Below are 22882 nucleotides of genomic sequence, written 5' to 3' on the forward strand. Positions count from 1 at the left end.
AATGCAGAAAATTAATCAGTGAACAAAAACAAAGAAATTTGCAAGTGATCCCAAATGTTTGAGAGAGCAATAAAAATATCAATATAAAAACAATAAAAATATCAATAAAAGTATCTTTCTAAAAATTTATCTATCTTAATTTTTTTTTATCTAGAACGACCTCATAAATCTAATTAAACAAATTTCTCGTGGATTTACTCTGGCTAATTCAAAACACACAAGCTCGCTCTCTCAGCATGAGGTTTTGTTTCTTCCCCAGATGAGTTACTTCACAACATGAAAGTTACAATTTACCTTTAAACCCTTATTGTTTTTTATTTCCCCAGTTATAACTGCGCTCTCCCACTTACTGACATTAAAGTGTCCCAATTAAGAAAGATATACAGATTTATCCAGTATAACAGCTCTGAATATTATATTAAGGATAATAAATTAAAGTACAAAATAAACCTCTTAACTCTTTAACCTCCTCTAAGACTCCCGAAATAACATTGCACTTGGTTTTTTATTTCTGTTTACTTCATGCATAATAAATGCAAAACTACACAGAAAAACAGATTTTTTTTATAAATGTTTACACAACACACCATACAGCAATTATAATAAATACAGAAATAACAAGCAGATTAAGTGTGAAGAATTAAAATGCTTACACAATTAAAAACCTATACTTTAAAATAGTTTATATACAAATAAAGTGAAAACAAAAAAACAATTAACACATTACAAAATTGAACATGCTGTAAAAATTACTGTTTTTTGCACCTTAGTGCAACGTCAGTGCAACGTTTCATATCTGCACTTATTCTGCAGCTATTAGTGACTCATTAAGGTTAATTAGTGCCGTTAAATAAAATTAAGTATTCTACATAAGACTCCTTTTTACACTATCCTGAAGAAACGCTAAATGAATCATTTAAAGGATAAAGCCTACTGAAAAAAGGCTCAAAAACTATTGTGAGCTCTGATTTTCAGGTGAATTAAATAGCACTGATTATAAATTATATAAGAGTAAACTACTGACAGGATCACTGGCACACAGGGCTCACCCACGGGGCCACAAGGGGAACCTAAAACCTAATTGGCTTTAACGTTAATGATTTGGAATTTATGGCGGATCTGTGTATTGTTACAAGCGCCTAATTAGAGCAATCAAAATCTCTGCCTTTTCTCATTATACTCTATACTTAGGACAGTATACTATACTACATAGTCTCTAAATACTAAGTATTTTAAACAAGACCACTGCTCTATAAAATAACATATCTCTTTACGGCGTATTCACATTACAGACCTCCCAGGATTCTGTTTTCGAGAACACTTGACCGCAAATTCTGGTTAATTTTAATAAAAGTAAACATAAACATGGATCGAATTGGACACGGAAGCAAAGTGTACCCAAGAACGGAGAACAAAAAGAATGTGAACGCCGGCCAGCGGAGGGACGGGGGAGCAATCGCTCCTGGGCATTTTACAACGTTAATATTTTAGTCCTTGAAAAACAGTACTTTTTATTCATTCTTTGTTACATTTAATGTTGAGGAATGTTACTCCTGTGAGCAGCTGTAAACAGTCCTTTATAACTCTGCAATGACTACAGAAAAGTTTTGGTTTTCCCCTTCCTGAACTCACTCATGAGTGCACAAGGTCGTGAGTGTAGGCACGAGTCTCACCTCTCCTGCGGGGGACGCTGCTCTGACCGTCCTTGCCTGCCTCCTTCTCCAGCTCGGTGGTTAGATGCGTCTCCTGCTGTGCCTCCCTGTTCTCTTTACTGTCGCTCCCGTCACTCCCGCTCTCCTTCTCCCTCTTCTCTCCTCCGCGTTCCCTCCTTCTCTCTCTCCGCCCGGCTGGGACTTTCTGACCCTGTGTGTTCAGTGCGTTCTGCTGCTGCTGGAGGAATAGAGCGGTGGATGGAATTAATCAATTAAATCAATAAATAAATTAATTAGTGAAAGGCACCAGAAAACTTAGTTGTGCTTTTCTTCCCCCCCAGCTGGCCAGCATTCTAATACCAAAGTTCCTTTTCAGGACCTGCTTATGTATGGCACTAACAAACAACAGAACAAAAGACAAATACAAGGCAAAAAAAAAAAAAATCAATCAATTTTAGATTAAACAAGGACTTACAAAATTAATTTCTTATTTAAATAACTTTTTTATTTTTCTTTGAAATATACTATGCACCAAAATTACAGACACACTTAAGGAATATTTTAAATAACTGCAAACAAATTCTTCTTGCTAACACAGCTCATCAGCTCTTAGTTCCCAAGAACTCAGCCTTTAATCATGTGCTGTTACCCTCGGGTATAAATATAATTTTGCACGCATGCAAAATCCATTTGACGTCCTTTACTGAGGAACTTTCACCGTTAATAATAATAATAATATAAAAAAATATATGGTTGTAAGCAGTAATAGACAAGCAGGTTAGTAAGGTGAATTAGCATGTTGCTGTTTGGGTTATACGAGTTTTACAAACTTACCCTCTGTCTTTTTACGATGTCCTTTTAAGAAGTAGAGAATAATAACTTGCAATGAAGCCCATCGTGGGGGCATCTCACAAAATGCAGAGTCTGAACTTAATACCGCTTTTCCACCAAGGCGGTTCCGGGAAATCTCCTAACTTTTATGGAACAATTAAAGTTCATGGCCGCCATCTTTAAAAAAAATTTAACTCAATATTAAATGGCCAGCTCAAATGCTTTCTAGTAATGATAAAGCCAGAGTCATGTTGGCTAGGCCATGTTGAAGTTCGCCATTGTTCCTGTTGTGCTTGCCACTGGCATTTTTTTTGCTGCTAGCATTTTATTTATTTATTTATTTATTTATTCTTTTGTCGTAGACAATGATGTATACACTGATGTAATGACGTGACTCTCTATTCCATAGAAAAACAAAGCCAGTTCTGAGGAGATTCACTATGGAACCGGCTCTGAACCAACAATAGGACCAGGTTCACTTTTTCGTTTCTTAGCCAATCAGAACACCAGGGACCAGAAACGGCTAGGTTTGGGACCATATCGCGCATTTCATATGCATTTTTAGCCTTTACCCACCAGCACTTTTAATGAACAAAATAGAGCGTTAACTTATTCTTAATATTTAGTGACATTAAACTTAAAACAGACGTTAAAGAAGGCCGAGTTAGCCACTAATTATTAATCTAGAGCTAAAGACTGCCAGGTAATAGTTTTAAGTGGTTATTCTGGTATATCTGTTATTGCTAACCGCTAATGGCCAACAGAGGTATTCTTAAGAGAGGATAAATGCTAGGTTAACATTAGAAATCAGAAGCTACTCACTAGCCTATACTTATTTATTGAATTTATTGATCTTTAAAAAAAATGGCACCGAGAGAACAGAACTGGGCGGAGTTACATAAGGCTGGGCGGAGCTGAGCACTGAACTAAGCTGAGGGTGGGTCCCTTGGTGTATATGAGGTCACAAAAGGGGGGGGTGAATCAGATTCTCTTATTTTAGGCCCTCCCCCGCCCCATGTGCCTGAACCTGAAAATCTAAAATAGACTAAAAGCTTATTTTTGCATAATAGGTCCATAATTGCTCTGAGCTTGCGAATGCATATTTAACTGGATCAGCCTCCATGTGAACAAGCAACTGGATGTTAGAATGGTTTAAATCGAATGAAATATTGTCCATATAAAGGCAGGTTTTGATGCTTTCAGGCTGGCAGTTCTTGTTGCCTCTATGTTACAGTTTAAATAAAACCCTGCAATGTGCCTGTATGTATAATACAAACCTCCCACTGCTTCAGTTCATCCATAAATTTTTGCTTAGTATCCTAAAGAGCACTGTGTATTTTATATTCTTTGTCATCTAAACATGTCAGAGCTTGTAGGATTCCACAGCGAAACCGCATAAATGTTCAGACACTGCTCTGTAAACTAAGAAAAAGATCTCCTTAACCAATCCATCAATACATTTTCTACAGCAGTACATCAAGGTCTTTTTCCCCAAGGCTAACGTTTGCCCGGATGCGTCATTTGAGCGCTTAATAAAGCATGAAACAATGGTGTGTCATGTGTTTAAAGCATTCATACGGTTCTCTCTAGAGTAAAAGCTCCTGTGTAACTCAGGACGAATGTGATGGTAGTCACAGCTGTCCCTCTTACATTGTTCAGTCTCAATTAAGTGTAATGAGCGTGTGTAATGAGCCAGTCCGTCATTCACAAAACTGAAAAATGTATAACATTAAACACAGGAACAAACGGGGACGAGCTCTGTAATTCAGAGGGACAGCATTTTAACTGTTCTCTCTAATAACTCTGAGTTTGTGTACGCGATCAGTCAAAAGTTTGTATCCATGGTCGTTCTTGATTATTATTTCTTTCTACACTGTCAAGCAATTCTGATGACGTCCAAAAAAAATTGTCCATAATGAGATGTATCTGCTACTTCTGCTCCGTAAATCCTTTATAACAGCTCTAATCTGAGATGCTGTTTGTTATTTGGTAATTTCTGAGGCTGGTAACTCGAAATGAACTTCTCTGCAGCAGAGGTCATTTCGGGTCTTGCTTTCCTGGGAAGGTCTTCATGAGAGACAGTTTCATTATGAAGCTTGATGGGTTTCGCAAATGCACCCATCAATCATATCATATCTAATATTTTTGAATGAAGAAAATAAATGCAAACCTGTTTCTGGTAATGCATGTATAAGTGGGTGAGTAAATATAAAAACATTTTCCCCCCTCACCTCTTTATTGGCTATTTCTCCAGGAGTAGGCCAGTTGGTGATGTCACTGAAATCACTCGACTTGATAAGGGTGAAGAGCCACAGAAACAGAAAAAAGGGAAAAAAAAATCACAATGATTAAAATACCATTATGTACACTGACATTAATAAAAAGAACTTAATAAATGATTACAATTAATAAATTACTTACTTTATTCATGTGCAATCTTTTGTTACAAAAACACATACAAGTGATGCAAAGAAAGAAGCGATTAATGGGGTCCAAGCATTTCTTAGAATACAGCCCTTACAGCATCAAAGCAACAGATATACAAGTCTTCATGTCTTGGGTCATTATATGATTAAGCAAGACTTAATCTGAGAATGAATGTGATGCAAGAATCACACTAAACTAAACAAGTCAGGGGAAAAAAAAACCAAGCAGGAATGTAAACTTTGGACTTTGTATATCTAGTGCCACAGACAGCCTAATTTTATTATGGAATGATCCATCAGTGTGGTGAGTTTTGTTAAAATTATCTGAACAAAAGCAGGATGAAATGTGACTGAATTTTAAATCATATGTTCAATTAACTAAACATTAGTTACATATAACAATCTGATCAAGTTCCACGAAAGTAGAAATTTTTTAGTTGTCACAACAGTGGTGATGTTAATTTGTCAACATTAAAGTCATTGTGATAATATTGATATGTTGCTTTATTTTTTATTTTTTGAATCCAACTAGAGATAAATGTTAAACGAATGAATATTGTATTGTTGGCCCAACTTCTTACAGCGATATTTGTTTTGGGAACCATTTGTAGAGACAAAGTGTTCTTGAAAACTTTGAAGACACAGACTGAATAAGCTAAAAAAAAAATAATTAAGCTGGGCCACAGCAATTTACCTTCTCTGAGATGCAGTCCCGTGATTTTATCCAGACTACTCACTTTTATTGAGTAGATGGAATGGTGTGCCAAGTTAATGGTGTGCCTAGAGAAATATAAGTAATTGGACCCACAACTGATAAATATTTGAATTAGAGACAAGTTAAGTCAGTTTGAGTGAGATTTTGGACTGGGTACATGTTGTGTCAACTAAACAGCAATGTGAAATATTTAGTTTGGCCAGCAAATTTAATTAAAATTTGCCACCTTATTTTATTTTAAAAATCTTAGTGTGGTCACTGGCTGATCGACCGGTTTATCTGTATTACAAATATAAAAAAAATAGTTAAAAAATAAAAGGCTTTTGGAGTGTAGTGTTTTTTTTTTTTGTTTTTTTCACACAAAAGAATCACAATTCTTAACGTATCAATTTCGCCATGTGATAGACTCGCGGTGTGTGGGAAGCTGTTGCATCCGTCTCAAGCCCGGATCAGAACTCTAAAACCTGTTAGAAAATTAAGGGTCGTGTTTGTTTTGTGGTTATATTTGCAACAATGTGTTTGGGTTGTTCTTCCAACAAAATCATTCTTTCAACACTTTCAAAAATACATCTAGCATCAATTGCAACATTATTACGACATCTAATGTTAGGACTCCTGCTGGGATCATCTGACCTGTGAGATTCATACTGCTAAAAGATCGGCATAAAACTACGACTCTTAATATTTTCCACTCAAATTTGTGAGGAACATTCAAACTCAAAAGTTTGAATTAAGGTTTGTATATTTATATACATAACATTGTCCTTAAGGCTTTCATCTGCTAAAAGGCAATGAACTTGCCTTGAAGTGGGCTGTGCGGGCTTAAGTGTCAGCATTAAAATGACTGTAACTGACTCCGTTCTCCGAGTCTGAGACTGGATTCTGTACCTTTCTGGCAAATTTTGTTTTTTTACGCCTTATAATCTTTATTTTAGCAACATAACAGACCAACTATAAAAAATGACAGGAAGAAGGAAAGGTGGGTGATCTAGAAAAACACAGGATTGAGAATTAAAAAAAAAGAATAAAAATAAAAGAAGCATTGGAGACAAACTAGCAGATAAACAGTAGAATCTGAACATAAACAAGAGTTTTGAGACAAAAGTGCTTGGACCCCTAAAATGAAACAGAATTAAAAAGTAGGCACTTATAGAATGAACTTGACTAGGATGTTTGACAGATTTATGATTTCCGTTTGCTTTTTCCTCTGCGTGACCTTATAGCATCGCACATTTTTGTCTCTCTTTGCACAACTGGGCAGGATAATCCAAGTCCCTCCTCACGTGACTGAGAGTGGTGTTGTTTTTAACCTACATACAGCCTAAAGAAAAGGTTTTGTTTCCTAAGAAGCTGTGTCAGCTCTGTAAATGAAAATATTAAAGACAACCTGAATGGAAGACTATCTTGGCCATTACTTGAATGAATAGAACATGACCATGTTAACAGCAGTTTTACTTTAACACTGGCTATAAATTCATCCTTGTCTTGTTGGCACTGAATGAAAACTAAAAGCCATAAGAAAAAAAGAAAAAGATGAAATGAATTAACTTAAAATTAACTAAAAATACTCCTGTATCTAGTGTGCACACAGAACACAGTATCGCTCTAAGCCATTTTCAGCAATTTATATGAAAATTTTACTGAAATTCGCATTAAGCTTTAAACATTTGCTTATCTTATTTTTTTCTGGAAAAAACTCCAGTCCCAGGGAAACCATTAAACTTTAATGTTGACACTAAAAAATGAAGAAAGAAAAAAAGGAAAAGGGAAAAAAAAAAAAAAACACCCACACAAAAGTCAGTGGACTCAAACACACTTGTACACAAACACAAAGTGAACTTAGATGTGATTGGCTGCTGCTGACCTCCGTCCAGGTATCATAACCTCGACAACAGACTCACCTCCGCAAGTCCATCAAACCGCACTTTACACAAGACAACACGATGACCACCGTAGAATTATATACAGGAAGAGGGATAAGGAACTGAATTTAACTAAGCAGGAATATTAGAATAATTATAATCACAACTGACAGCAAGGAGTATTCATGTCGATACAAAAAGGTGTGGGATGATTAAAGTTCACATTTAGTGTAACTGGATTTAACTCCAGTACCAAGTACAACCTGACAGTCTGATTTTATTATGCAATAAATTAATATCCTTCCAGAATTAGGGTCACAGTTTTTATTTACAGGATTAATTTATTACTGCATCACCTGGCTTAGTTTAATGCAGCACTAATAAAGTTTGACTGATTCTACTGGGGCAGTACGGTGCCTCAGAGGTTTGCACTGTCGCCTTGACCCTCCTGGATCAGGGTTTGCTTGGAGGGTTTCCTCCAGGTACTCTGGTTTTCTCCCAGTCCACAGACATGCAGATTAGGCTGACTGGCATTCCCAAACTGCCTGTAGTGCACGAATGTTTGTGTGTGTGTGTGTGTGTGTGTGTGTGTGTGTGTGTGTGTGTGTGTGTGTGGTTTATTGGCACCCCGTCATGGACGTACCACGTCCGCTTACATGAGACTTGCTGACCAAAGAGTTTAGTTCTGGTTGGGTAGACATTACAGTTTGACTGGCAAATGGTTTTGGAAATGGAAACGACACTGGGAGCAAAAACTAACGCTGAGCTACTGACTGGTTTTTGAAACATATTTGGTGGGAACAACAATTTGGCAGAAACTAGACTTATCTTGGCAACGTGTTTTTATTGGTGCTAGTTACTCCGGTTTAACTGGTGACTGTAGTGCTGGAAGCAGGAACTGCATGGGGGAGAACTAAAATTTGACTGACGATACTGGTCATGGGGAAGGGAAATAAAATTTGATTGACTGTACTGGTCATGGGGGTGTGGTCTGCTCTTAACATCAACTCCACTGAATGACTCGTACTTAAATTAGGTCAATGCTGTGCTACTAGCTAATAAACTCTGGCTTCAAAAGTATACAACATCAGTTCAGTGCATCTCAAAGCTGCCCAATACCTCTACTATTACTAGAACACACCATAATTTCTCATTTAAAGACCAGATAAAGGTCCTTTAAGCATACAAGAAATAACAAACGCTGCAAGATTGTAATCACTCACCTTACTGGATTTCCTGGATCTGGGCTTGTTGGCACGTACCACTTTGGCCGAGTTCTGGGATTCTGTCGACAAAAAAAACAAAACAAGATAAGACGTGATGTTTCTGCTTAAAAATGATGAGGCCCGACTTTAAATTCGTAAAAATTCTTAAAAATAAGAAAACTGGTGCAAGATGCAAGATCTGACTGTCTTATTGCACTGTTTCACCTCTGAGACTCTTAACTGGTTTGATAAGCTATGATCACAGACCTGGAAACTATCAAGATCTATTAAAATCCATCCATCCATCCATCCATCCATCCTCTACACCACTTATCCTGTGTAATATTGTGGGAGGTCTGGAGCTCATCCTTAAACCTGGGGGCGCCTTCACACTAGGGCAACAGAATCATTTCTGAGGACACTTGACCCAGAGGCTGGTTCATTTTAATTAGTGTAAACACAATCGTTCCGCACTCGGAACCCGTTTCTGAGTCCGCTTGAGGAGGTGGTCCCAGGAACGATACAGCATACTCTGTAAAGGATCGAGTCAGGATACAGAAGCCGATCACAGCCAGAATTGATACAGTAGGAAGGGAAGTGAGTGTCACTCTTAGCGTTTTTTCAAAAATACCAAATATATTAGACATAGCATGAATGTTAACCAAATCACAAAGCACAATCCAGTTGTACACTATAGACAAATTAGAAATACCATACTTTATTACAGGTAATATACACATAGTCCGGAATTTGTGCAGAGTGTGTCAATTACTTAATTTTTGATAAATAAATATTGCCAAACGTACTCTTAATGATCACCCAAGTATTCTGATACTCATTGGTAAACACAAGTGAGTATTCAAAGCCTGTGAGAAAGCCAGTGTTGATTAGATCATGTGAGCTTTCTGAAACCTTTATCAGTACGGTATGTCACAGTAAAGCAGAACAGTGGTATCACCTCGTTCCTGAGATTCTGATCAAGACGTCAGGTCAGAACAAAGGCGATTGTTCACGGAGGAATTCTCGGGAGCACTGAAACAGAAACCCATTCCTACGCATAAGACTTTAAAAAATAAATAAATAAATAAATAGAGAGAGAGAGAGATTATCCAATGGAATTATTTAAATATTGATTGGATATTGATTGCTCTATGTTCTGATCAGAAGGCTAATCAGAATTTTTTGGGGGTTTTAGTTAAGCATTAACATTGGACAGGCTAGTCTATTATTTAGACTATCAGTAACGTGAAGGATTTAGAGAGATTTTGCATGCAGTGAAAAAGGTACTGCAAGATTTCTTGTTTTTTGTCTGGGTATCAGTATCAATTTGTACTGAAATCATGCGGGCATCATTTTGTTCGACAAACTTTACTTTCAAGTAGAGCTAACTAAAAGAAACTGCACCCCAAGCTGAGGATATCTATTACATCATATTAAAATTCATGGCGTTTTCACATTAGTGCTTTGTAATAGGCAGCAAGTTTCCAATTTGGTAAAAATCTTCAGGATATAGCAATACATTTCTATAAAGAGAAAGTAACAGACAGCCTGTTATAACACAATCTGTTACGAACTTGTGTCATAACACTTTACGATAAACTTGTATATAAAGTTGTTAATTTGCAGTACCAAAAATGTTTTACATCTGCAGTACCAAAAAAACAAAAAACAAACAAAAAAAAAAACAGGAAATGACGGTACGGGTAATATTAATCCACTTTAGAGCGGTTATAGTATCACACCACCCTGGTAAAGATTACTTTCCTATAGCGACATGTCCTTAAGTGTCTTATTCTGTACTAGAGAATTTAATCCTTTATGACTAAACCACTCCCAAGACACCTGCTACTTCACAGATCCACTTCCCTCTCTCTTCGTATTGGCTCCACGTGGGTGTCATTCAGAAGACACGATCTTGTGTTCATATCCCAAAAACACAGTGATCTGTGCCCCAACCATGATAAATTTATCTTTGTGCTTTGTGATGCTCTGATACATTCCCATGCTTTGAACATGTGAAAATAATGTTTGGATTGGAGCGTAACTCAAGCTTTAGCATGCTCTAGGCCCCACCCTGGGTGTGTGCACGTGTGGTTGTGTGTGCGGGGCTGGGATGGGGTGCAGTGACTACAAACCTGAAATGCAATTTTGCCAGAGGATTAGTGGAGATAAGAGATTACATCAGAGCTTCCTTTATTTTAGATCAGAATTTTGCTTCAATTCTGAAACTTTTTATTTTGCTCTAATTCTGAAACTTTAATATTAAACATCTAAGTGCAAATAGTGTCGAGATACAGAATCTTGAACACCACATTACTGCGTGGATCATGTTAAAAGACATTTAACAAGACTTGATTTACATTTTCACTTGATTTTTCAGGACATTTTCAGTAGGGATGGGAATCACCAGTCACCTCCCGATACTCATGTGTGCAGATTTAATTTATATTGCGATTCTGTAAGCAAGCATTACGATTTTATAAATATCCCTGATTCAATATTACATTTTTTCAACTTTGTTAAGAACTTCGGAACTTTTACAACAAGTTGTCATAACACAAAAGTCTTACACCTTAGATTTACATGGGTAATTAAATGTAGCCCATTCTTTATAACATTACTTACCTAAAAGCCAAGCGCAGCAGTTAAACACTCCAAACTAACCTCAAATACAAGAGTTAGACATTTAACTTCAAATGAAAAAAAAAAAGCTACATTGTTACTGATCAGCACATCTCTCTCTTATGTCATCATCCATCATTATTTCTAATCAAACGCAGCAAATGACTCACTTCTACCACATGGGATGAAAATGTGTGAATACTTCAGAGTGCGCCACCTGTAGGATTATAAAACAAAACAGCGACTTTTTACCACCTCGAATGTCTCCAAGGTCTCGAAACCCAACTTGGAGTTCAAGTGTAATTAGCGCTCAGGTGATTTGAGACTTGTGTAAGTTTGTTTAAAAAGATTTAAATGGGTTTCGAGAGTAATTCACTGGCAAAGTTTGGAGAAAAAGGCAGATTTAAGGCTACTAACAGGATCGCAATGTCGTATCGGGAGGTCCATGATAATTCCCATCGTTAGCAGATGTACAAGTACAAGTCTTAACTCATAATTTGGACACCTAATTTATTTATTTATTTTTATTATTATTTTTTTTTTTAAATGTACAGATACGCAGATATCGATTATAACGTAGACATCAAATATTTCAAAGCAGCTGCTGTCCCTGATATTCCAGGATTAATCCATGCACACAATATTTCTAAACATCCCACTAAATGACGCCAACAGACGCAAGGCCAAAGTTCAACATTTTACCTTTAACAAATTGCAATTACTGACAGATATGAAGAGAAATGCGCAAGTTCGAATAAAGCATTGGCGCTGAACAAATACTCAAATGAATGTAACTGGCTGTTCATTTGCCCTAGATAAAAAAAAAAAGCTGAAAAACAGCACACACACGCACACAAACTTCCACAGTCAGTGTGCTGACACTGAACTCGGCGTACTCCCTCCGCTCTAACTTCATGTGGCGTGGTCTATTATCAGCACGTGGCTGCTGGCAGATAAAAAAGAAAAGAAAAAAAAAAGAAAAGAAAGTGCCGTTCATGCACCTGCAGCACAAGGTCAAACCTCCACGTCAGTCAAACATTAACTCCTGTACGACACGATGCAGGGCTTTTAATGGCTTGCACATACAAACACGAAAAAAAAAAATTTAAACCCACACACAGCCACCATTAGAATGAAAGGGGCCCCGGTGGTATTTGCAGTGTTGTTTTAAAGCATTAAGCCCAACACTGATGGTCGCTCCTCTCTCTTGTTACTAGATAGATAACAAATCAGCTGGTTTTTAAAAGATAGACAGATAAAAAGACCCGGCACCATGCCATTCGTAGCATGGATACTCTAATAGGAATGGCGAAATATTTTTAGTGAGGAAAAAGTTTCTAAAAGTTTGCTAACAAGGCTATCACCTTTCGAGAAAGACCGAAATTGTTTCTAAAGATCAGTGAAAAAAAAAAAAAAAAAAAAGCTTTGTGGTTTCGAAGAACCAGTAAGGAAACACTTGTCTTGAGCAACCATAGCCTCACAAACTGTTTGGACATTTATCCTTTTTAGGGAACACGCACACATAAAACCAGTCCTGTCTTTACATTTATAAAAAAAAAAAAAAAAAAAAAAAACACCCTGTGTGTGTGCGCGCGTCTCTAATAAACAGGCGATGTGACAGATGCCCACCCCTGGGAGTGTCAGAGGTCATTTATCACTTTGCTAAGGATGTGTTTGTTGATAAGACCCCGAGCTCCAGCTAGCCATGTGGGGTGTAACGTCGCTCCGCGAGATACAGGCGTACTGACAACGCGCTTTCAGTGAAAGCTGCCAAAACGAGAATAACTACACCCAAACGAAAACAGGCATCTCGCCCCAAGCCACACATGGGAAGAAAAAAAAAAGCAAAAGAAGAAAGCAACATGGCACATTCTTTGTATTCAAATCAGTAAACTGTCAAAGTGAACGGTGATCCTGAATACAGACTCAACACTGACTGGCTTCAAAGCAATGTGTGAGTACATTTCTAAATACCTTCTGCACCAGCGTCTGGGCAAATCATCTGAGAAAACAATGACGCAGGTAACGCCCAGGATTAACAAAAGTACCTCTGACTGTGCTGTCAGTAACTACGACTACAATGTGTAAATATAAATCCTTTTAGAGAGGAACGAAAGCTGGGTAGGATGAGCGCACTGTCAAGTTACGACCAACAACGCACACTCGGCACAATGACGCTGATGCCGACCACTCTGAGGAAAAAATCATAAAAACTCATTAAAAAAAAAAAAAATTCAGGGAGGAATTTCCACTTAAGTGAAATATGCAAGCTCATCAAAAAATAAATAAGTAAATAATTTCACTTTTTAAACAAAACAAACAAAAACAAAACAAAAAAAACAAAAAAAAAACGATTCAGAATCATGATTCTTCTGTGTAGCGCTAATTAGTCAAAAGTCACGTGAGTTAGAAGCAGTAGAAGCAGCACGTGACCGCAAAAATGTCAGTTTCTTCATAATTCTACAGGTGGCACACTCAGAACTATTCACACATTTTATAGGACAGAATAATTTGCTAAGTTCGTTTAGAAATAATAATGATGACGGATGACGGACAGAGATACGTGCTGCTCAGTTATAATGTGATTTTTTTTCAATTTAATTTAAAGTTAACTGTTAAATTCTTGTATTCGAAGTTAGTTTGTAATGTTTAAATGATGCACATCGTTTTTATTTGAGAAAATGTTTAATTACTCCATTTAAGTAAACAAAATTTTAATTACTTCATTTAATTACTCATTAAACTTTTTTTAAAGATTTAAAATTGTAACATAATTAGGGAAAAAAAATAACATCAAATTAGGATATTTATAAAATTATATTATTATAGATATATATTGTATAGAATAGCAATTTTAATCGAATCAGCACGGAGGTAAAGTGATAAAACTGTTATGAGCGGAACGAACGGCGCCTGGTTGATGGTTGAAGCGAGCATATTTACAGTATCTCAGTGACCACAAACCAGCTAGCTAAGCTTTAGCTTAAGTTAAATTCTAAGGTGGCTAACATTAACTTTGCATTTGATTTTACTCTGTCATCTATATACCCTACATGTCATAACGTCATAACTCCTTCATTTGTTGTGGTAAGTTATATCACCATGATTCCAGTTAGCTGGTTAGCTAACGTGATGTGAAGCAGCCAGCTAGCAGTTCGACACCTGCAATGTAGCCCTCTTTAGGGTGCAGGCTGACCGACATTCGTCATCCACAGAAACGTACAGAATGTTTACAGAGATGTCACCACTGACGAGAGGAATGTGTACACATGGGTGAAGAACTTTCATGAACAGGAACTTAGCAGTGAAGTTAAAACTACACAAGTGAGAGACCACCAAACTGAGACAAAGTGGATTTTCAAAGAGGATTTGAGAGTCGGGTTTAACAGTGGTGCGAGTGCACGGCTTGTGATGGAGACCATGTTGAGTACTACCTTCGTACAGAGGAAGAGTTACTCCATAAACATGTGCAGGTTTAACCACCTCTCAGTTTATTGAAAAAAAAAAAACAAACAAACAAAAATAAACATTATACCCACTTTGACATGACTTTCGGTATATCCCTTGTATTAAATTTTTTTAAGAAGATTTAAAAATAAATGTGCAATCAATTTAACAGTTTTATTTTGCACAAGCCAGATAAAACATTTAACCACTTATGCAATATAAGAATTTGTTTAACAGTTTTTCATTAAAACAATTAAAACAAATGAAAAAAAAAATCGTGGTGCATTAAACTAATATATTACAATTTTTTTCATTTGTTTTAATTGACGATATCCTACAACTGAAGTCACTTATTTCCATCAAATGCTACAAAAATCCAATAAAAGTAAAACAAAAAGCAGTTAGTGATATAAGTATATTACAGCACCACCGAACGGTAGAGTTCATCATCATTTCACTTATTTATAACAGGTACGAAAAAGATTTTCCATGTATCTACACTGTCGTGGAGCAATGCAGGACCTTTACAAACACTTGTTCTCTGCAGACAATAATCTTGAATCCTACTAATTAGGAACTTGACAATAAATTTTAGTGAGGAGAGTTTGCAGTACACACTTGTGTTTAGGTGTTAACGAGGATATTAGGCTAATCGGAGTGTGTGCTTCCCGGTTTGCGGAATCCATTGTCGCCTTTTCGGTGTCACTGGGGATTCACGAGGCTTTCTGAGAAATGACAGTCAGCTCACAGCTGTTGGTACACACACACACACACCTAACATCGCTACGTGTTGAAGCACCAGGTGTTAACAAGTGCACGTTTTTCCATATAATACCCGACTGCCTGCTGATATCAGAATGAATCTGACAGCTTTATTACATTTCCATGCTTAAAATGATAAATACAGTTAGATTATCTTAAGTCTATCTGATCGTGTTACCTCAGCTTTTTTACCTTTTTTTATTTAATCTGCTGAATTCTTTATTCTGATTGATCAGAAATATATTTTGTGTGTTATCGTTTTTTTTTTATACTAACAGCTTAAACAGGTGCTTGTATCGCACAACTATCTGTGCTGTGTGTGTGTGTATGTATACGTCTATGTACACTATGAGTCTGGACACGCCTTCTAACTCCATGGTCGTTCCTGGTGATTTTTATTTCTTTCTACACTGCAAAACAATTTTAAAGGTGTTTATCCAAAACACACAATAATCTCTTTTAAACAGTTGATATTGAGATGTATATCTGCTACTTCTGCTCTGCAAATCCTTCATAACGGCTCTAAGCAGAGGTGCTGGTTGTTAATTGGTGATTTCTGAGGCTGGCGACTCTAAATTAACTTCTCCACTACAGCAGAGGTTAGTTTTGGTCTTGCTTTCCTGGGAGGGTTTTCATGAACGAAAAGTTTCGTCATGGTGCTTGATTGAAAAAGCACTTGACACAATACTGTTCTTGCAAAAACTGTTCCAGAACAGCTGATCTCCATGTCCTAAAATTACATCTAGTTGTTGCTTAATTGCATGACAGAGGACTGATGGTAGCGCTCACCTTTTCTACTCCGGAAAAGCTTTTCTCTTATCTCTTCAGATGTCCCCAAACAATTGGAAAGCGGATTCATCAGAGAAAATGACCCCCAGTCCTGAGCAGTCAAATCTCTGTAACCTTGGCAGAATATCAGTCTGTCCCTAATGTTTTTCCTGGAGAGTAATGGCTCAGGCAAAATTGTGAGTGACAGAGTCCACTCTCTTGGCTAAGAACACAGCCATGGATAAAGAACGGTACAAAAACTTCCTCCGAGGGCAACTTCTCCCAAACCATCCAAGAGCAGTTTGATGATGAACAATGGTTTTTCCAGCATGATGGAGCGCCTCCAGGGAACAAAACTCAAAATTTTGGGTCCAAACTCCCCAGACATTAACCCCACTCCGAACTGGGATCAATCCTCAAGAGGCTAGTGAACAAACAAACCCCACAAATTGTGACAAACTCCAAGCATTGATTATGTAAGAACGGGCTGCCATCAGTCAGGATGTGGCTCAGAAATTGATTGACAGCGTGTCAGGGCGAATTGCAGAGGTTTTTTGAAAAAAAAGAAAGGTCAAAACGTATAATTGGCAAATATTGACTCTTTGCATAAGCTTTTCTAAATGTAATCATCAATAAAAGTCTTTGACACATATGAAGTCCTTGTAATTATACGTCAATACTATAGTAACATCTGACCAAGACATTTAAAAACACGGAAGCAGCAAACTTGGTGAAAATTAATATTTGTGTCGTTCTCAAAACTTTTTCGCCATGGCTGCATATAGAATCCCAACAAATTTACGTAATGTAAATTACCTGTAATAAACTGCAGCTGTTTGAGATAAAATAATCACACAGGTCCATGTTCTGAGTTTTATTTTGAAGACTATTTATTGTGGAGGATTGCTAGAACTTACAAAAAAATCACACACAATCAGATCCTTCATCTCTACAACTGATAATAATAAATGTCTTATTCTTCATCTCGACATTTTCAAACTTTGGTGTATAAATATACTTCAGTGCACTTATAAAAAATGGACACTGGTCAAAGGATGTACAAAGAAGCGTGTCTGTCTATCCAGGTCCGTCTACGCTTGTCTCAATCTATATAAAAATCCCAAGAATGCTGGGGAAGCGTCAGCTATGGCGTGATCTACTCCAGCCTAGGCCACAAGAATTCTCTGGAAATTTCGCTGTCTAAATTTGAAGCAGCCTTTGGATTAAATCCTGTTGAGAAAATCTTGGGTCTTTCGTAGTGACAGTATGTGTGTGGTATTTCTTTTAAGTAATCACTTCTAAAAAAACATTCTGGCCTTCTCGTTTTTCCTCTGTTCGTGTCCTTAGGACAAGTATTTGGACTAGTCTGCAATTACAGGGGTAAAAACATCTCTCACATGTTTTGCCTAACAATCCAGCTTTTTCTTCTCTGCAAAGTGACCGCAGTAAAAATGACTCAGGACACACCTTTCAAACAACTTTCGCAACTTTCCCAAGTCCAAGACTTTCCCATAAAGCTCTCGTTTTCTTTTTTAAATTTACTTTTTATTTTTGTGAAGCTGCTTTAAGACAATGACCATTGTTAAAAGCGCTATATACATAAAATTAAATTGAATTTATCTGTAACATGTTAGGCATTATAATGATATGCCTGACTACTTTCTAGCATGCACATGCTTGTATGCTGTCGTGTGCAAGTGTTTCTAGTTCATGTTGTAAAAAAACAAATGAAAACAGCTTTTACTGACATAAAGGTCAAGGGTCAAATACCCTTACACATGCTCAACATGCTGTTTCGTTTCCACGACACGTTCACAAGGAAGCTGCCGAGGTGGGGAATATTTTTAGACAAGATTTGCAGACTGAAAATAAAAAGTGATATGCAGAAGAAACTATTTAATATTCTTTCTAAACGTAGCTGATGCTGAATATCTTGTTGCAATTCTGGCCATTTAAATGTGTCTCAAAGTCAAATAAAAAGTGAAAAACAACCCCAAAGTCATTACCATCATTAGTTAATCTGTTATGATTTCAAATTTACACAGCAAAACAAGCAATCTAACATAACGTGTCATGTACTTTACATAAACTGACTTTATAAATTTTGCTTTCATTCTAATTAAGCAGAGAGAGTGCTGTTGTGCTGAATATCAATAATTACTTGAACTATGTAGACAAAAGGTGAGAAGAATAAACCAGGGAGGTGATGGACATTCATGGGAAACGTACAAGATATTTTCTTTATATTTCCACTTATTCCATTTATCGTATATCATATAATATAATCATATATTATAATAAAATTCTCTCATATAATATCAGTTCCTTTAACTTTCAGGTTCTATTAAATGGAAATCAAGTGTACTGTGTAGTGTGTACAATCCTTTGTTCCACACACTAAGTAGTGCCCTTGATTGGGGGTTAGAGAGTGATTTTGGGTTCAGCCTTGTGTTAGAGGCTATTTGATTTGTAGCTTGCATTACCGTATCTGACCTTTTCACAGATGTTCGTCAACACCGAGTGATACATATAGTTATATGTCCTAGAATGCTGTTACGCTCCATTAGCACCGCTTGCGTTAAACACCTCTTATATAATCAGATTACTCGATATGAACTAACTGCTGTATAAATACAATTTACAAACCTTAGTTTTAAAACTGTCAATCATAGATAGACTCGATTCAACAGCATCAGTGTTTGTTGTCAGACTCCGTCTCAAGCAGCTATATTTATTAAAGGTGTGAAAGTATTAAAAAAAACAAATGTATTTTTAAAACATCTAAATGCTGTATAATTAAAAGATAATTTTTCATACAAATCAGAATTCTTTTTTATTTTCCTGCCAAACTTTTTTTTTAGAATCTAACAAAAAAGAATAATGATTAATTAATAATTAAGTGTTTAAATACTGTAATTAAAAAACAAACAAACCCAGTTCATTTATCTCATTGTCTATACCATGAAGGGTCTGGATCCTATCCCAGGAGACTTGGGGCACAAAGCGTTGTACACCCTGGACAGGACACCAATCCATTACAAGGCACGCATATGCACACTCTTACAATTTGGGAACACGAATTAGCCTAATCTGCATGTCTTTCAACTGTAGAAGGAAACCAGAGTACTCCGAAAAACCCACTAAGAACGGGGAAAACATACAAACTCCAGGCAAGCAGAACCTAAGGCCAGATTCGAACCCGGAACCTGGAGGCAAAAGTGCTAACCAGTAATCCACCGGGACGCCCCAAAAGACAGTACATAAATTATTAAATATTATATAAAAACAACAAATCTGTTACATGAATAATATACATTTTTAGGCCTCCGAGTGGCGCAGTGGTAAAGTTCTCGCCCTATAAGTAGTAGCCTTAATGTGGGAGCCCCCTAGTGACAGGGAGGAATTGGCTACGACTAAATTAGGTTAGGAAATTGGAAAATCTGTGGTTCGGTTCTGGTTTCAGTCTGTTCTCATGAGTTGTGAAGTGAGAGGAAGAAAGTATAAATATTGTATATTTGCTCATTTAAGTATCATGAATTTTAATTTACTCCATCCCTATATTTTTTCACAGCAGTGTGTGACTGAAAGTGTCCTGTCTGCATCTGACTTCAGGAGTTTCCTGACCAACCGTCTCTAACGGTCATATTTAAGTCATAACGTAAAGTTATAAAGTACAAAACGTTTGTGGGTGTATAATTTTTTTTCTATGATTAATACTTATTTGTGGTGTTTTATGTTTTGTATATCTTTTTGAGACCTTATTTGTAAGTTGCTGCTGGTGTAAAATAAAAATCTCCGTTTTATCCCGTTTGTTTTATGCTTCCTTCCTTCACAGAATTCTGTTGACCAGGGCTTAAAATTTATATTTACTTGAGTTGGATCAACTTAATTTACAACTGAAAAATTTGTTGTACCAACGCTATTCATTTATGTTAAATTAAATTATGTTGGACGCAGCTGTAGTAAATAAGTTAAATGAACCTAATAAAATTTATTTGACTGAACCTAAGAACATTAAGTTGGGCCAACAAAATAACTTAATACTGAAAGAAAGCCATTAAATCAGGTGGAAATTCTTTCCATAATTTAATTACGTTCATTTAACGAGTTATTTTTTTTAAATGTACTTAACATAAAGGGACAACCAGATTGCGTAAAAACACCACTTCAGGACTTAAACAGGGTTGTAAGGATAATATTGCTTATGTCACTATAGTATGATTATTATGTTGATTTAAATCACTAATTTTATACAGTGACCAGAAGTGGTTTCTAATCTGTTTGCTTGTTGCAGTAAATTATAAAGACACCACACACACACTCGCTCATAGTCTTTTTATAATTTTTCTAATTCATACTTTTAATATTTCTTTATTTGAAGACTCTCTTGAATTTTTTGGGCATTATTAGGTCATATAAGCATTTCACTGCATATACTGTATAAGACTCTGCAAAAATATTTTATGTACATACAGACGCTCACAGACGCACACGTGCAGCTCCTGATTTAGGGCCCCAGGGTCAAGGTACACTAATGGAATTAATTATGAAAATCAAGCATATTTTCATATAATATTAAAATAAACATAACTTTACCTCAGAGCTAAGAAACTCATATCTTCTGTCTATTACTGTTCTAATGTAGATAAGCTTATCTTATTTGCTCTATAAAACAATAACCTTTATAAAACACAAGGCCTTACCTGTAAAAAAAAAAAAAAAAAGAAGGAATAAATAAATAAAAAAAAAATAAGAATCCTAAAACATGACAGGCAAGAGCAATTAAGACTCACTAACGTTCAGTCAGACTAGATAATAAAATAAAAGATGAAGCAGTTACACACCAAAGAAAAGAAATAATCAGACATTTAATATCATATTCACAACACAAACTACACACACGACTCGACTTCAGAAACTGTTCAGTAAAACGACGAGCGTGTCGGTTTTCTGCCTCGGCTCCGCGACTGCGCGCTGATTTAATCCTGCAGGTGGAGGACACTCGCTCCGGACACATGAAGCCGAGGAATCTGAACTCCTGGGCTCGCTGCGAAAGGGCACCGGCAAAATACTTCTTAACGTTCGTCATCAAGTCGCCATGGAAACACAAGATGACGATACCACAACAGGTTACAAAAAATGACCCCTTCGTTAGATTTTTTCTTTTATTTTGGGCGGTGTGAAATCTCATCAAAAAGGTAATGGAGAGATATTTGTATTTGGTACTTATGAAATTACAACTATATATTTTTTTTTATTTTATCAACTGACTTTAGGTCCCTTTAACTAGTGACATCATTTCCTAAAGGGAAAAAAAACCCTGCTGTGCATGTTTTCATTTATTTACTCCTCCCATTCCCACTACCCCCTAAAAAAAAAGTTGTTTTTCTGGTGAGACAGTTGTGTGGATAATTACAAACTCAATACGTTCCTTTTTCATTGGCAAGGAGACAGAACAGGGGCAGCACAGCTGTGTGCCGGAAAGCTTTAGTGTCTCACAGCTCCGAGGTTCGATCCTGTGCTGGGATTACCGTCTGTGTGGTGTTACACATGCTGTCAATTTGGTTTCGTCCACGTTCTTCACCTCCCCCCCTCCTTTTGCCACTAGTTAGACTGGCTATGCTAAAATTGTCCCTGTGTGTGAACGAGTGTATGAGCATGGTGCCGTGTGTGGTGTGTATTCCCCTCCTCACACCCACCAGAAAAACACAGCTTTCTGAACCTGATGGACTCCTTCTACAGCCAGTGCTGATCGCGATCATTGTGGATTTGGAATTAAATCTTTAGAATTGAAACTTTTAAAAGGAAAAGTTACAGTAGGTTTAGGTTAGGAAAGATTAATTTGATTGACTGTACACAGGAACGATTAAATCTACCCCACACCTTCTCTGGCCTGCGGTCACATTGTTATTGGTCTCCCGTTCTTGGGTACGCTTGCATTTTTATGCCTTCCGATACAGCAGGTGGCGGTATGGGCTCAGCTAGGGCTGTGTAGGTCAATGGATGAGACTGGCACCGAGATCTTGGAGGAGTGTAACGACATTGTTATCGCATCAAAACAGCCATCCTCTTCCGTTCGCAGGTGCGGCTGATTCCATCCGTGCCGAAATGTGTGCCGTTTCGTTCCCATGACCACCTCTTCAAACGGACTCGGACACGGTTCCAGAGTATGAAACGATTGTGTTCACACTGAGCAAGACGAACCAGACTTCAGGGTAAAGTGGCCTCGGAAACGATCCCGGAGCCCTGATGGGAAAACACCTTATGCTGCTAACTCGGATTAGCGATGTATAGTTTGTTCCTCAAACGGCAAACTGTTTAGTCAATGCTTCAGATTTAACAAACAAATCTGTCCCCATGTCACTTACTCCAATGCTAACACTTTTATATACAGCATCACTCATTTAAAGATAAACATTTATATGTTAATTTGATGTCTAGACTTCTAGAGAGTGCAATAATACTAACAGTATCATCAATAGTTAAAAGAACTTTTTTTTTATTGAATATAAAAAAGAATCATGCTTTGCATCATGTGCTACAAAAAGTGCTGTTACTATTCTTGCACCGAGACATACGGTGGGTGTGTTAT

General features: G+C 36.9%; 1 protein-coding gene across 3 annotated transcripts in view; it reads right to left on the reverse strand.

The window, feature by feature from the left end:
• larp1b (La ribonucleoprotein 1B) overlaps nucleotides 1-22882 on the reverse strand; it is a 55609-nt gene that overhangs the window by 27071 nt on the left and 5656 nt on the right. For 2 of the 3 annotated variants that reach the window (XM_053509648.1, XM_053509646.1), the window contains exons 2-4: nucleotides 8710-8771; nucleotides 4715-4774; nucleotides 1674-1890 (exon numbers count right to left, since the gene is read on the reverse strand). In XM_053509648.1, the coding sequence (XP_053365623.1) occupies nucleotides 1674-1890; nucleotides 4715-4774; nucleotides 8710-8771 (339 nt within the window). The remainder of the gene's footprint in view (nucleotides 1-1673; nucleotides 1891-4714; nucleotides 4775-8709; nucleotides 8772-22882) is intronic. The other variant, XM_053509647.1, reaches the window with a different exon arrangement.

The sequence above is a fragment of the Clarias gariepinus genome, chromosome 13 (genome assembly GCF_024256425.1).
Source record: "Clarias gariepinus isolate MV-2021 ecotype Netherlands chromosome 13, CGAR_prim_01v2, whole genome shotgun sequence".
Taxonomy (NCBI): domain Eukaryota; kingdom Metazoa; phylum Chordata; class Actinopteri; order Siluriformes; family Clariidae; genus Clarias; species Clarias gariepinus.